This window comes from Anomaloglossus baeobatrachus, chromosome 1 (genome assembly GCF_048569485.1).
Source record: "Anomaloglossus baeobatrachus isolate aAnoBae1 chromosome 1, aAnoBae1.hap1, whole genome shotgun sequence".
NCBI classification, from domain to species: Eukaryota; Metazoa; Chordata; class Amphibia; order Anura; family Aromobatidae; genus Anomaloglossus; species Anomaloglossus baeobatrachus.
In genome coordinates this window covers 697,888,161-697,905,346 of record NC_134353.1, presented here as the reverse complement: position 1 = coordinate 697,905,346, position 17,186 = coordinate 697,888,161, and the positions used below count along the sequence as shown (strand labels likewise).

The following is a 17,186-nucleotide window of genomic DNA, read 5'->3' as shown; positions in this document are numbered from 1 at the left end:
TAAGAAACACTCACTATACCAGAATCCAGCAGAGAAGTGTTTATTCGGACCTTTGGCTTTATTCAGACGCATCTGTTTTTATTTCCTTCATAAATTAAAAATTAACCAATTTTTTATTTTATTTATTTTTATTTGTTTTGGGTTAGCTTTCCATCATTGTGTCAGTTTTTACTATCTGTGTTTCATCAATGATTTTAATTTATGGAAAAGTAAATCAAACTGCAAAGCTGCTCCTGTTCATTACAATGTCAAAAACAGACAGCGCATGGATTGCAGATGGATGCCCTCTGTGCTGTCAGTGATTTTAATCTGTGAGTTGTATCAAAACCGGATAGGTGACTCAGGCTTTATTGCGCACACTCGGCTCGCAAAACCACATGAACATGTGAATAGCACCATAGACTATAATGAGCTCTTGTTCTAATTGCGACAGAACTCAGTATGTGAAAAACTGAAGTTTAAGGCTATGTGCCCACGCTGCGGATTTACCGCGGATTTTGCGCGGAGTTTGCCGCGGATTTCCCGAAAATCTGCAGCAGCGGCACTTCCAAGCCATTTCAATGGCATTTTGGAAATGCTGTGTCCATGCTGCGGATTTTTCCGCTGCGGATTTGCCGCGGATTTTGATCCGGAAAAATCTGCAGCATGCCAATTGTTTGGTGCAGATTTGGTCCAGATTTTTGGTTTTGAATGGGGGGAAAAAAAAAAAATGAAATCCGCGGCAAATCCGCGGGTGCGGATTTGCCGCGAAAGTCGCGGATTTTCAGGCACAAAAATCCGCAGGGACATTCTAGCGTGGGCACATAGCCTAAAGTGGGCTTTACACGCTACGATATAGTTATTGAATTATCGTCGGGGTCACGGTGTTTGTGACACACATCCGGCTTCATTAACGATATTGCAGTGTGTGACACTTACCAGCGACCTTAACTGACCTCAAAAGTGGTGAAAATCGTTCACCATGGAGAGGTAGTCCTAAAACCAAAAATCGGTAATGGTTTATTATCAATGTTGTTCGTTGTTCCTGCGGCAGCACACATCGCTATGTGTGACACCGCAGGAGCGAGTAACATCTCCTTACCTGCCTCCACCGGCAATGCGGAAGGAAGGAGGTGAACGGGATGTTACGTCCCGCTCATCTCCGCCCCTCCGCTTCTATTGGACGCCTGCCGTGTGACGTCGCTGCGACACCGCACGAACCGCCCCCTTAGAAAGGAGGCGGTTCGCCGGCAAGAGCAACGTCGCAGGGCAGGTAAGTGTGTGTGACGGGGGTAAGCGAGGTTGTGCGGCACGGGCTGCAATTTGCCCGTGTCGCACAACAGACAGGGGCGGGTACGATCGCTTGCAATCTCGCTAGCGAGATTGCAGCGTGTAAAGCCCGCTTACATGTGAGCAAATTCTGAATATTTAATTTTAGCCTTTCTGATAAAAATTAATGGATTATTTTCTTTGTTTGGAAACATGCATAGGATGTGTAAATGTAATTAAAGATGACCAAACACCAAGCTAGACCCATTTAAAAGACTCCTGAACAGGCATGGGCTATCTGCAGCCACGTAAATCCCACTAGGTTAATTGGCCAAGTGGGATCATCTTACAGTCTTTTGCCAAGCAGGATGTCAGGTAATATCTCTCAGCCAGAAAGCCAACTTGGGCTGCTTATTCAAAACACAAGAAAAGTGCTAAAAAAGAAACAAAAAGGAGTGAACATGTGCCTAGTAATGTAAAATGCCTGGCAATGCACACGTTCTGTCTTTTGTCTATTCCTTTAACACTAGAAGTCCCAGAGAGGGGTCATTTAAAATTTCTACCTTTGGAACCCAGAGACGAGTCTAATGACCTGAAGGATTTTAGCTAACATCCTATAATCACTGTCTTTTGTTCTGTAATTAAGGCCATTACTGTCGCACCAGAGGCGGTTGTTGTTTTCCATTGAGTTTAGCCATTTAAGGTACCGTCACACATAACGAGATCGCTAGTGAGATCGCAGCTGAGTCACGGTTTCCGTGTCGCAGTAGCGATCCCGTTAGCGATCTTGTTTTGTGTGACACCTACCAGTGATCAGGCCCCTGCTGTGAGATCTCTAGTCGTTGCAGAATGGTCCAGGCCATTTTCTTCAAAGGCGATGTCCTACTGGGCAGGACACATCGCTGTGTTTGACACTGTGTGACAGGGTCACAGTGACTGCTGAGATCGTTATACAGGTCGCTATTGCGACCTGTATTGTTCCTGCATCGCTGGTAAGATCTGACTGTGCGACATCTCACCTGCAACCTCCCAGCAACTTACCTGCGATCCCTATCAGGTCGCATCGTTTTCGGGATCGCTGGTAAGTCGTTATGTGTGACTGGGGCTTTAGTTTCTAGTTAGTTCTATTCAGATTAGACTAAGGGTCATTTGACCCTTTTTGCGGGACTTCGGGGGGGGGGGGGTTGAAATTTTTGGGACTTCTAGTGTTAATTGTTTCAGGCTTCAAAAAGTAGTGACCTGAGCATTCTTTTGTATGGATGTCCCCACTATGTTACATAAGGAATCCAAAAGAAGATATCGCCCATAAAGGTTATCCAGATGGAGATTAAGGATGACGTTTCAGGAAAAGCACACCCAGCGTTTTTCTGAAGCGTTCTGCTTCAAAAACAATGCGTGAACGCTGGCATCTAAAAAATGCTATGTGCACAGACCCCAACTCCAAGGTGTATTCTTTATGATAGTTACAAAATGCATAGATCTGTAACATCATCAGAAACCAGACATGAAAAACAATCAGACATCAAGAAGAATGAAACACCAGATTAACCATTCAGAATCTTTATTTCCCTTTCGCCAGTAGAGATTTCATTCTGAAATTATAGTGTCATTAGTCTTCAGGGGCGAAGAAGCCTGCAAGGCACCCTGGGCAGTGCCAGGTAACAGGTAAATACAGTGTGTTGCAGGCATCATGGACCCTGAGGATATAAGCCCTTGGCAGAGGAGTCATACACTTTTTAGAGGGGAGTTGTGTTTTCAGGAGGACACTGTGTGACTTGAGTTACACATGAAGCTGGAAGGAGAGGAATTTACAGACTAAGTGGATGTGCTTTACATGGGCTCAACTTATTTACACACAGACTTCACACAGACATCCAGAGCCAGCAGCCTTACTGCCAGAAAATAGAGAATATCCTTATGATGGGTCTGTGGAATATCACAGCATATTACACTTCCAGCTCTCAAAAAAAACTTGTAAAAAGCAAAAATGTGAAGTTATTGTTCATATTGCTCCACTGATGCATCGTTAAAATTGTACTGCTCCAGTTTAAGGGAAAGAGCCAGGCCTCGCCACAACGTCTATATTACCACAGAAAGTCCAAGTCTCTGAGTGTAAATACTCAGAAGCTGAAAGTTTCTTTTCATTGTTTTTTGTTTGGTTTTTGCAAAATAAATAACCAGTGTTATGTTCCAGTGTTTTGGATTTTTTTGCATTTTTTTTTTGTTTCATAACAAACAAAATAATCAAGCGCGTCTTAAAAATGTCCCGTTTTTGTTTTTTGTTTATTGTGAAAAACCGCACGGGATGTTGCAGAAAAAAAAAAAAAAAATATCGGCAGTTGTATTTGTGTGAACAATCTGCTGCTGGAGCCTGGTCCCAACTGTCCTTGCTTCTTTTGTGGCTGAGGAGATGGTTGGGTTAAGTATAAAGATATTACCTCGAAACAAAAGGGCACAGGACAGGCTCTTCTAGGACAGATTCGCGTGTGTAGGCTACAAAATACAGGTTTAGAAATTATAAAAAGAAAATGTCTTCATAGTGACCGAACTTTGTTGTTCAAATACAACAGTGAGCAGCTGCAAAACAGGATTAACAATAATTTATCACAAGACCGGAGAAGGTAAAGACCGTAGTAAATCTTCCGGTACATATAATGGCAACCATAATGCAGTCTACATTGTGGAGGGATCCTGGCCTAAACCTTCAGAACAAACTGTTGGAGAGCTTGACCTGCTGCATTTTACCGTTTTAATAGCAAGGTCATTTGGCATGCTTTACGTTACCATTCTGTAACAACAGTATGTTATATACTAACTACCAGAAGACAGAAAATTCAGGAGAAATACTATTTATATGGTGGCAGGTGTCATCATAACAGCGCTTATTACCAGTAGGTCCAGAAATATTTAATCTTCTTGCCGGCTGCACCTGTGTAACATCATTTATGTTCTGAACAAGATGAAGCCGTTAAATGGGTGGTACAAAGATTTTATAAAACTGGCCAGGACGCAGGGGATGCCTTCTTCAATAACCATGTGACTTATACTTCACTGACCAGAACTCCTGTCCATCTTTGTCAGCTCCCTATGTGGACCATGCTAGGACTACAGTCATTTAATTGCTGTAACCACTGTAACAAACGAGTAGTCAGAACATCGCTATTGTAAGGGAGCTAACAAAGATTGATGAAACCACTAAAGCTTGTAGGGTCTATCAGCAAGCACAGGCGTTCGGTGCATCATGGTGTGACCAAACATTTAAGTGCACCTTCCACCTGCTTGTTTTCCATCTATGTCCACCAATCTCTGGCTCAATAAAGCCAGAGCTGTCAATCAAAATCGAGAGGAGATGATTGTACAACATGTAAAACATATAGGTGGGAAGGTGCACTTAAAAAGGACCTACCACCAGGAATTTCATATATAAACTAAAGCCAGTGCTGTACTGGCACTAGGATGCTGATTCTAACTAAACATACCTTTAGGCTTCGGTTCCACTTGCACATACCTTCCGATGCGAGAGCATGAGAGAAAAAAAAATCGTACATGGACACTGCTTCAGTTTTGAACTTGAGTGAGAGCAATCCGATGTTTTATCAAACTGCACTCGTCCTTACAAACCGCAAGTGGAACCGACCCCCTAGTTGTGAGATCGGATGTATAGGCAAGTAAAGTTTGTGAAATGCACTGGTATTTGATGAGAAGTGCAGCGGAATATCTAATAGGTGGGTCGGGTTTTGCTAGTTATTCCCGCCCCCGTCTGCCTGCCTGTCCTTCCTCTCCCATCCTTTCTTCCCCTGTAATAACAGACGGGGGAGGAAGGAAGGGCAGGCAGACAGGGGCGGGAATAACTAGCAAAACTTGACCCACCTATTAGATATTCCATTGCACCTTTCATCAAATAACAGTGCATTTTACAAACTTTACTTGATTATATTTCACAAAGTATATAGTATCCGATCTCACAACTAAAGACATATTTAGAATCAGCATCCTAGTGCCAGAACAGTACTGGCTTTAGTTTATATATGAAAATCCTGGTGGTTGGTCCCCTTTAAATGTTAGGTCACACCATGATGCACTGGCACCTGTACCAGATTTGAACAGTCATTCTGTACTGGCAGAGTCCCTTTAATTTTAAAACATCACCTGTGATGTAGCCAATCTTAAAAAATATTGGACAAATTATTTAAATCTGATGAGTGTGTGTCTGTATATATATTATATATATACACACACATACATACAGATATACCCACACATATACACACACACAGGTAGGGTATGTATATAATAAAAAGAAGTCCGAACAATTACAGCTGTTCTCTAGCTGACTTTTGAGGGGTGTATGAAGAAAGAGTAGCGAGTCCAGAAGAATAGCTAAAACAGAGAAGTTCATGACAATACTCCTTTGGGAATGTGGTTGTGACTGGTTTTGGTTTCTGTTGTCCCATCTCTGTATGAAGTAAGGCTGCATGAATAAGACAAGCTATTGGCACCTTGATTTGTAGGAAGTTCTGAAGCAGCTGCAGCCATATTTGGACCAAAAAAATAAAAAAAAACGTTAATGTATTGCAGCTATAAAGTTGCAAATGTACAACAATTTTAAATACATAATAAAATATATAACCCTGTGTAGCTTTGGCACATAAAAATAGGTGCCAGGCATAGCTGGAATAATTCATGATTGTTTGATCGGTGCTGGCAATAAAGCATCTTTTCTGACAGAACCTAGTGGCTATTGGGACAGCCTACCTGACATACCTTAGATACTCATTGGTAGCCAGTAATCCTTTCTTAAACGGAGCTTGTCGCAGGTTTACTACATCAGGCACCTGTCAAGCACAGTAGATCCACGCACTAACACGCGCACACCACACATACTTGATACAGGGAGCAAATAAAAAAAACATTATTTTTCTGGTCTGACACCAGAAAAATCCAAATCACCATTTCAGTCTGAAAACATCAAAGTTTGTGTGGGTGAGGGATTCGCTCTGGACTTTCAGTGCTGTATGTAGGGAACTTCTGTATCTGGCCTCACCCCTTAGTGTTTGCTATAACCCCCTGGCATGTGGTGCCAGGGTATAAGGACGTGCCCCATTTCCTGTGCAGGCTCCAGGGGAAACACTTAGCACAGTCCAATGTATTTGAGATTGTTCTGAATAATAACATCTGTCACTGCGTCAAACACAAACTGAATGTTGCTGGTGTCCGTAGCGCAGGTGAAGTGTGAATAAATCTCCTTGGTTTCCTTGTTACGATTCAAGTCCTCAAACTGACGCTGGATGTAGACTGCCGCTTCCTCATACGTATTCTGTCCCTTATAGTCGGGAAAGCAGACGGTGAGTGGGATGCGTCGGATCTTCTCAGCTAACAGGTCCTTCTTGTTAAGGAAGAGGATTAGAGAAGTGTTGATAAACCAATTGTTGTTGCAGATGGAGTCAAACAGGCGGAGGCTTTCTGCCATGCGGCTCTGTGGATAAAGAAAAGAGTTTGCTGTAAGTCATACTTATAAGTAGGTGTTAACAAATCTTACCAATAGAGGAGGATGTCCTGTAAGGCTATGTGCGCACGCTGCGTTTTTGTGCGTTTTTTTGCCGCACAAAAACGCACCCGCGGCAAAAACGCATCGGTAAAAACGCATGCGTTTCGCTGCATTTTTGATCTGTGCATTTTGCTGCGTTTTTCCAATACATTGCATGGGTGGAAAATGCAGTAAAACGCAGAAAAGAATTGACATGACCATTTTTTTTTCCAGCTCAAAAACGCAGCTAAAGAAAAAAAAAAAAAGTTGTATGCAGACAGCAAAAATGAAAACTAATAGGCTTTGCTGGGGAAGCAAAGTCATGCAATTTTGAGCCCAAAAACGCACCCGAAAAACATGCAAAAACGCACTGTGCGCACATAGCCTAATATTCTTAAATGACAATGCCCCCTTTCATTTAAGGTCTCATGCACATATATCCTGTATGGCAATATAAGGAATTTCTAAAGGTGCCTCCATAACATGCCCCAAACGTTTTCACGTATCTATATGTATCCATGTGCAAAAAAGCCTTTTATTGCCCCAATTTTGATTGTGGAAACGGTAAAAGATACAGTGCCTTGCGAAAGTATTCGGCCCCTTTGAAGTTTTCAACCTTTTCCCACATTTCAGGTTTCAAACATAAAGATAAAAATGTTAATGTTATGGTGAAGAATCAACAACAAGTGGGACACAATTGTGAAGTTGAACGAAATGTATTGCTTATTTTAAACTTTTATAAAAAATACTAAACTGAAAATTAGGGTGTGCAATATTATTCGTCCCCTTTAAGTTAATACTTTGTAGCGCCACCTTTTGCTGCGATTACAGCTGCAAGTCGCTTGGGGTATGTGTCTATCAGTTTTGCACATCGAGAGACTGAAATTCTTGCCCATTCTTCCTTTGCAAACAGCTCGAGCTGAGTGAGGTTGGATGGAGAGCGTTTGGGAACAGCAGTTTTCAGCTCTTTCCACAGATTCTCGATTGGATTCAGGTCTGGACTTTGACTTGGCCATTCTAACACCTGGATACGTTTATTTGTGAACCATTCCATTGTAGATTTTGCTTTACGTTTTGGATCATTGTCTTGTTGAAAGACAAATCTCCGTCCCAGTCTCAAGTCTCAGGTCTTTTGCAGACTCCAACAGGTTTTCTTCAAGAATGGTCCTGTATTTGGCTCTATCCATCTTCCCATCAATTTTAACCAACTTCCCTGTCCCTACTGAAGAAAAGCAGGCCCAATTCAGGATGCTGCCACCACCATGTTTGACAGTAGTGATGGTGTTTTCAGGGTGATGAGCTGTTTTATCTGACCAGAGCACCTTCTTCCACATGTTTGGTGTGTCTCCCAGGTGGCTTGTGGCAAACTTTAAACTACATTTTTATGGATATCTTTGAGAAATGTCTTTCTTGCCATTCTTCCATAAAGGCCAGATTTGTGCAGTGTACGACTGATTGTTGTCCTATGGACAGACTCTCCCACCTCAGCTGTAGATCTGTGCAGTTCATCCAGAGTGATCATGGGCCTCTTGGCTGCATCTCTGATCAGTCTTCTCCATGTTTGAGATGAAATGTTTGGATGGACGGCCGGGTCTTGGTAGATTTGCAGTGGTATGATACTCCTTCCATTTCAATATGATCGCTTGCACAGTGCTCCTTGGGATGTTTAAAGTTTTGGAAATCTTTTTGTAACCAAATCCGGCTTTAGGCTATGTGCGCACGTGTGCGTATTGCATGCAGTTACGCTGTGTTCTGCACCGCAGCGTAACTGCATGCGTCCTGCGTCCCCTGCACAGTCTATGGAGATGTGCAGGAGCCGTGCGCACGTGGCATATTAGAATGCAGTGCTTCGGCTGCTGCCCGAATCGTTGCGTTCTAAGAAGTGACATGTCACTTCTTCCGTGCGGTTTGCATGCTGTCTATACGGAGAGGCAGCATGCAGAGCGCACGTTCTCTGCCGGCACCATGCGCTTCAGAACGGAGCTTTTCAGCTGCGCTCTGAAGCACACCATTTAGGTGCGGTGCAGAGCGCACACGTGCGCACATAGCCTTAAACTTCTCCACAACAGTATCACGGACCTGCCTGTTGTGTTCTTTGGTCTTCATGATGCTATCTGAGCTTTAAACAGAACACTAAGGGTGGCTTTACATGCTGCGATATCCGGCCCGATATCGCTAGCATGCGACCCACCCCCATCGTTTGTGCGAAACGTTTATCGCTGCCCGTCGCGCACAAAATCTGGCACCCCCGTCACACATACTTGCCTGCATAGCGACGTCGCTGTGACCGGCGTACCGCCTCCTTTCTAAGGGGGCGGTCCGTTCGGCGTCACAGCGACGTCACTAAGCGGCCGCCGAATGAAAGCAGAGGGGCGGAGATGAGCGGGACGTAACATCCCGCCCACCTCCTTCCTTCCGCATTGTGGCCGGAGGCAGGTAAGGAGAGCTTCCTCGTTCCTGTGGCGTCACATGTAGCGATGTGCACTGCCGCAGGAACAACTTCGCCCCTGCGACAGCAGCGATAACTGGCAGCGGACCCCCATGTCAACGAGGAGCGATTTTGAACGTTTTTGCAACGATCCAAAATCGCTCCTAGGAGTCACACGCTACGACATCGCTACAGCGGCCGGATGTGCGTCACAAAATCCGTGACCCCAACGAGATCGCTGTAGCGAAATCGTAGCGTGTAAAGCCCGCTTAAGGCTGCTTTCACACATCCGGATTTTTGCAGTGTGGCTCAAAAACCTATGCAACGGATGTGGCGAAAAAAACGGATCCGTTGCATACGTTTTTCCATGCGGCCCATCTGTTTTTTGACGGATGTGGCTCGATACTGAGCATGCGCAGTGCAAAAAACCGCATCCGGCGGCGTGATGCGTTTTTTTCGCCGCACAAAAAAGCGTGCCAGGCAACGTTGCATCCGGCCGCCGTATGAGCTAAATATGCCGCATCCGGCAAAAAATTGACTCAACGCAAGGCCATGCAGCACAGTACGGCGCTAATGCAAGTCTATGGGGAAAAAACGCAACCGGCGGCAAAAAAAAACGTTTGCGTTTTTTCTGCAAAGCACCGTATTGTGCTGCTCAGCAAAAAACGGATGTGTGAAAGCAGCCTTAGGCCGGTTTCACACATCCGGCTTTTCGCTTGTTTGCCGGATCCGGCGCTCTCCCGTACAGACAATACAGTACAGTGACAGCGCTGTAACTTCCGGGTCACATGCGCCGGTCACATGACAGCATGTGACCGGCGCTTGTTGCGCTGTCACTGTTCTGTAGTCACTGTATGGGAGAGCGCCGGATCCGGCAAACAAGCAAAAAGCCGGATGTGTGAAATCGGCCTTAGACTATCACAGAGCAGGTGCATTTATGCAGAGACTTGATTACACACAGGTGGCTTATATTTATCATCATCAGTCATTTAGGACAATATTGGATCATTCAGAGATCCTCAATGAACTTCTGGAGTGAGTTTGCTGCACTGAAAGTAAAGGGGCCGAATGATATTGCACGCCCCAATTTTCAGTTATTTATTTTTTATAAAAGATTAAAATAAGCAATACATTTTGTTCAATTTCACAATTGTGTCCCACTTGTTGTTGATTCTTCACCATAAGAATAACATTTTTTATCTTTATGTTTGAAGCCTGAAATGTGGGAAAAGGTTGAAAAATTCAAAGGGGCCGAATACTTTCACAAGGCATTCTAGGCGGTATTTGTTGTCAGTCCATGTTCATAAACAAATAACAAATGTGATTCCAAAACAGAAAACAGAGCTTGGTTATTGAACACACTCTGATTGGGTCACAGTTAACATTGGGGTACAAGAGGGGTAGTATTGGTTATTCTTCTTTTTAGAATAATTGAATATTAGAGGGATTAATGTAAGGTGGAGGCTGGGGCTGAGACATGGCAATTGAAGTTTAATGTAGAAAAATGTAAGGACATTCACTTCGGTTGAGGAAATGAAATGTATAATTATGTACTGAATGGTAAAACAGTTAAATTGTCACTGAAAAAGACTTGGGTGTGTGGGTGCACTGCAAACTCAACTTTAGTGACCAGTGCCAGGCAGCTGCTTCCAAGACAATGTTTTGGGTTGCATTAAAAGAGGCATAGATGCTCATGACAAGAACATATTTTTGCTTCTATACATGTCACTAGTATGGCCACACTTAAAAATACTATGTACAGTTTTAAATTTTAGTGTATAAGGACATAGCTAAAGTAGAACGGGTGCAAAGGAGAACAATCAAGTCCCTGGACGTTGTCAAACTTGGGGTAATTCAGTTTGGAAAAATGAAGGCTTATTACAATGTACAAATATATGAGGGGACAGTGCGGAGATCTTTCGAATAATCTTTTTTACATCTGGTCCTGCAATGGTGACAAAGGGGCATCCTCTACATCTACAGCACATATGTCAAACTCTAGCCTGCAGGTTGATTGTATTTGGCCCACGATGCCGAGCACTGGCACAGCCAGCTCCCCCCACCCAACATCACACTTTCAACCGTGTCTGCATCCTAGATAGCGATACAATTGAAAGAGGGAAGCCATCCACTCCATCATTAGCCCTCTGACGTCTCAGCATAGCGGGTGCGATGACGTAACTATTACGCACCTGATGTGCCGAGCAGTGAAGTGTTTCAGAGCGCTCGCTGCAGAGTCCAGAGCAGCGGAGGAAAGAGGAGAGTTGATTTTATTTATTTATTTATTTTTTTTTTATGTGGGCCCCCTAATACTACATTGAGAACAATATGGGGCCCATAATACTATGTGGAGGACAATATGGGGCCCGTAATACTATATGGATGACTACGTGGGTCACATAATACTATATGGAGGACTATGTGGGGCCCATTTTGAATAGAGAACTGTGTGGGGCTCAAACTAGAAAGAGCACATTATTCTGTATGGAGGAATATGTAGTGCTCGTTATTCTGTATAGAAGGCAATATGGGCCTTATAATACTATATAGAGCACTATGTGGCATCCATTCTGTATGAGGGACTATGTGGGTCCTGTGACCAGGTGGGCCCTCCACGTTGTTCGAGATTTAAATTTCACTTTCTGTGTAGTTTAGGTTGATGTCCCTGGTCTACAGGAAAAAAGGTTTAATTATCATCATAGACAGAGATTTTTTTTACTGTTAGAGCACCAAGACTATGGAACGCTGCCACATGATGGTCAATTCACTAGAACAGAAGAACCTGGATGCCTTTCTTGGAAAATACAATATTACAGGTTATAGGTAAAACTAGATTCTGTGATGGGATGTTGATCCAGGGAACTAATCCGATTGCCATATGTGAAGTCAGGAATTATTTTTTTCCCCCTAAACTGGCTAAATTAGCTTCTGCCTCATGGGATTTTTGCCTTCCTCATGCATCAACATGTTACTTTATAGATTTAACTCAATGGACTTGACTGTTCTTTAAGTCTAAGGCTATGTGCGCACTGGGAAATGGAATTTTCTTGAGAAAATTCCGCATGCTCTCAAAGATTACCGCACCCGCGGTAAAAAACCGCGGGAAACCGCACCCGAAAACCGCATGCGGTTTTCCGCCGTTTGCTGCGGTTTTACCGCTGAATTGTTCGCGGTATTGCCGCGTGCGGGTTGGGATGTGCTTTATTGCATTCAATGCAATAAAGCACATTGAAGAAGAAAAAAAAAAAAAAGTCATTTAATTCTGAGATAGTAGATAGACAGAAGAATAGATAGAGGGATAGATAGATAGAGGACAGATCGCTGCATTTCCCACGGTCGGCAGTGAGTTCACATTACCGGCCGTGGGAAATGACCGGTAATTACCTCTGCTGTCTGCTGCTTTCATTCAGCGCTGTGACAGTCGGGGCTGGATGGAAGCAGCGCAGGACCTGTGGATTACGCCGGAGCGGTGGATTACGCCGGAGCTTTGGTGCGGGAGGGGTTAATAAAATGGTGAACGAGGCTTGTTTGTTTTATTTAAAATAAAGGATTTTTCTGTGTGTGTGTTTTATTCACTTTACTTACGGGTTGATCATGTCAGCTGTCACATAGACGCTGCCATGATCAAGCCTGGAGTTAATGGCGGTGGTCCCCCACCATCATTAACCCCTTGTATTACCTTGCTGCCACTGCTACACGGCGGCAAGAAGAGCCGAGGACACGCCGGTCCTGCCGCATAATGCATGCGACAGTGCCGGGGCAGCTGCGGCTGATATTCTCGGCTGCCGGAGGGGGAGTGAGGCGGGGGACATTATCCCTGCCCCTCTTCCTCCCCAGCCTGAGAATACCGGGCCGCCGCTGTGTGCTTACCTCGGCTGGAAGGTAAATATGCAGCGGAGCCCACGTTCTTTGTTTTCTATATTTCCGTTTTCTTTCTATGTGTGTTCTATGTGTCTGTGATGTCTCTGTGTCTGTGATGTGTTTGTGTTTACTCTGCACGGCTTCCTCTTCCTGTAATGACATCACTTCCCTGCAAAACCGCAGACAAGCGATGTACATTACCGGAGGTAAACCGCGAAATACCGCAGGGAATAACGCAGGAAAACGCAGTGAACCGCACAGAATTTGCTGCCTGCGTTATTCCCTGCGGGATTTCATGATTAACATTGGAGTCAATGGAGTGAAATCCCGCAGCGATGTGCGGAAAAGAATTGACATGCACTTGTTTTTGCTGCGGGATTCCCGCAGCAAAACATGCAGCTGTCAAATTCCACCTAGTGCGCACAGGATTTTTTTCCTCCATAGGATTTGCTGGTGATTCACTGCAGAGATGTTATGAACATTTTCTGCAGCGAAACATGCAGCAAATCCGCGGCAAAATCCGGTAAGTGCGCACATAGCCTTAAGGCTATGCAACTATGATATAAAGAAAACTAAACCATACCAGATAAGAGTTCAAATGGGGTAACTTCAGCAATACTACATTGGTTTTAAGACCCCCTACTATTGCTAGCGTTTCAGTCTTCTGCTTCTCTGTAATGACTTTCACAATTAGAAGGCTTACCACAGGGAGCTGCTGCATACAACTCTATGGGAGAAAAACAGCTGAGCGCTTGCCTGGGGTTGACCAAAAGTATGTACCGTAATACATGCAATATTGCACCTACTATGAATAGTAGCCGTGTATGTATCAGATGATGTATTTGTTTATGCAGATCTGTATGCTTTTTAAAGTAAAGGGGCCTAGGCAAAAACTCACTTTGCATGCACTTCCTTGTCCTTGTCACCAGTGACCAGGTGGTTCCCTGCTACTGCCGATAATTAACAAGCCAATAGCAAGGATAAGCGAGTACGCCTCAGCTGACAGAGCCACTGTGTACACTCAGTCTGATTCAAGTAATGTCAAGGATCCCCTCAGGTAACATTGCAGCCACCAGAATTCTAATTAATCTAAACGACTATGTATGAAGAATTAGTATGCATATAGCGCCAATCTGGCTCACTAACCTAGAAAGTATATTCCGATATTTTCACAATAAACTGTGCTTCGCATATGAGATCTCTAAGCAAGCAAGATTAATACAAGTCTCATGCAGAGTTAATCATTCTAATAGTGTAATTTAATTAATTTAACAGTGTAATTTATTAATGCGGACGCTTGGGCTAATAAAACTCCAGGTTGCACTGAGATTGTTAATTACTTGGTTAATTCGTCATACTCTGTCACTCTGCGGCCCTACCCAATATAGTCACATGTATCAAAAGGGTGCAAGGACTTCTGATCACTGGGGGAGAGAGCTCATGTTCTTGATTACGAGACAACATCTGCTCATTGCATTTTTAGAAACAAAAGATCAAAAGGTTACAAAAACTTGACTCAACCTTTTACGTAGGTTCATATGATGAATTTACATAGCTTTTATTCTTCTCTAGCATCGAGTGCTAAATAAATAAATGTAAATGGTCATTCTCTCTACTGAACAATGCAGGCTTTTGAGTTCTTCTTAAAGGTGTTGTCCATTACTGGACAACCCCTTCTTAATACATTCAGGACCCAAATATAAAATAAAAAAAAAAGGGATGCTCACCTCCCAGAGCAGCAATGTTCCAGCAATGTTGACACCACCGTTCTTGGAGGGCGATGTGACATTGTTGTGTCACTTGCCGGCTGCAGCTCAAGAGCGACCACTTGCCAGCTGCATCCAATCAATATTCTATCAGGGCAGACATCCACCCTGACAAAATAGTAAGGCAGAAACCAAACAGCGGCTGCTCAATGCCTGCAGCAGGCATGTGACACAAAAATGTCACCCCCTCCTGTAAGAGTGTCACCACTACATGAGCAGAGTATTAATTATTTTTATTTTATATGGAGTTGTGAATTCATTAAGCAGGGTGTCCAGTAGTGGAAAACCTCTTTAAAAACAGAAAATGCTACTACACTGCAGATTACTACACTGCAGATATGGGATTGATCTGCAGGCTAATATTAAATCCTGCCTGGTGCCTACACATTTAACCCCGCTGCTGAGAGGAAATTAACTTTAATTCCCCCAGCATCATTCAGGTTTCAGTCATGGAGGCAGTACCGGTTCTATTAATCCTCTGTGTACGGAAAGCGGCGGCTATAACTTCGTCCCCAGCACTGACTGACAGCAGGGTCTAATGAGGAGGGGATCTCAGTTAGGGCGGTGGCGCGGTTACAGCTGCTGCTCTCCATACTCTGGAGAGCTCTGTCCATATATGAGACACCACATCACTAATCTGTAAGTGACCGTAAATAAACACAAACACCCCAAAAATCCTTTATTTGAAATAAAAGGCAAAGAAGCACCCTTTTTCACCACTTTATTAACCCCCAAAACACCCCTGCAGGTCCGAAGTAATCCACACAAGGTCCCACGATGCTTCCAGCACTGCTACATCTGACGCTCACAGCGAGCACCATAGAACATGACTGCCCGCTGTCAGGAGACTCAGGTGAGTATTCCACTTTTGGCACTTCAGTCGCAGCCTGATTTGCGGTCACAGGTGGAGGACTCCAGCTGTGACAGCAAATTACCAGAGTGACTGAAGTGAGCCGTATGATCAGAGAACTAAAAAGAAGTCTAAAAGAACTAAACAGGAGACAGGCTGGTATGCAGGATTGGGATAAGGGGGAAGGGAGAGCAAACTGGGCAATTTCACAGGCACCTATTCTCCTAGAGGACCCAGTGTTTATATCTGGATGATAAAACAGTTTAAGGACATGTGTGACATCATGTCATGTGATCAAAGGTCTCTTAATTCAGGAGTCTAAAGCCGATGAGGAGTGTGTGTGTGTGTGTGTGTGTGTGTGTGTGTGTGTGTGTGTGTGTGTGTGTGTGTGTGTGTGTAATACCATGTCTTATTTTCTGGGAAACACGGTAGGTATGTAGAGACCAAAGTTTTCTTTTAACACCAATTCTAAAACTCTAGCAACATAACCAAGAGATAATCTTGCCCACACTCTTTTTGAGTCTGTAGGGCTTTCTACATATTCCTGAAACAAAAACATCGTGTAGAAATCCACAAGGAAGAGTTTAAAATCTGCTGATCTGCCCTATTTTTTGATAAATTTAAAAGTATGGTTTAGATTAGAGAAATTATCCAAGACTATATCAATATAAAATAAATATAGCTACCGCTTGTTAGTGTCCCTACAAAGTCTCTGAAACATCTTTTAGGCTCTCAAAGAGCTAATTGTCATTTCTGCCCTAGCCATGCCACTTAAAGTGGGGTTACTGGCAGGGAGGCACGCTGAGGTTGTACCCTCCACCCCCTAAAAAGACTCAATTAGCAGAACAGTGCTGGTCCACGGGCACTCCCCATGGAAGATCATGCACATGACCAGTGACGTGTCGATCCCAGCACTGGCTGGGAGAATAGGGGCCGGAAGTAAAGGACATGGGAAGATCATCAGGTCGCACTTCTACGACAACAGAACACTGAGGAGTCCCTTATAATCAGGGGAATAACGATTTTGAACTATGATCACTTGTCCCAGAAAACCCCTAATACAATTTTTTGTCCTACTGTTGAGAAGGCAGAGGGGGAGATGCTCCTTCTGTATTCAGCTGACTGACAGCCAAATGCAGGACTTTAAGAGGACATAGCTGATTTCTTGTCACAAATGTATAAGCATTGTTCATGTATTTGTTAGTTATTTAATTATAATACAAGACAGAAAAAGCAGAGAATTAGAGGGGTTGTTCGGTATTTTTATATTGACGGCTTGCAACGCAATTGATCACATCCAGTCGACACTGATCAGCTGATCGTCGGGATTGCCAGGTTTTGTACCCCCTACTTTTCTACCTCTTTTTTTTATTAAGGATAGGCCATCATTAGTAAAGTACTGAACAACCCCTTTAAGTAAGCTATACAATAGGGATAACAACTAGTCGTTCATTTGTAGACTGCAAAAGTTAGTCTTGGCTTCGATTAATGGGATACTGATCCAAC

The 17,186-nt window shown here is 43.7% G+C and overlaps 2 protein-coding genes across 2 annotated transcripts in view; one reads left to right on the top strand and one right to left on the bottom strand.

The window, feature by feature from the left end:
* RSPH14 (radial spoke head 14 homolog) overlaps nucleotides 1-17,186 on the top strand; it is a 387,168-nt gene that overhangs the window by 75,284 nt on the left and 294,698 nt on the right. The window lies entirely within an intron of this gene.
* GNAZ (G protein subunit alpha z) overlaps nucleotides 5,150-17,186 on the bottom strand; it is a 232,457-nt gene continuing 220,420 nt past the window's right edge. The window contains exon 3 of the mRNA XM_075320726.1: nucleotides 5,150-6,724. Within this exon, the coding sequence (XP_075176841.1) occupies nucleotides 6,380-6,724 (345 nt within the window). The 3' untranslated portion in view covers nucleotides 5,150-6,379. The remainder of the gene's footprint in view (nucleotides 6,725-17,186) is intronic.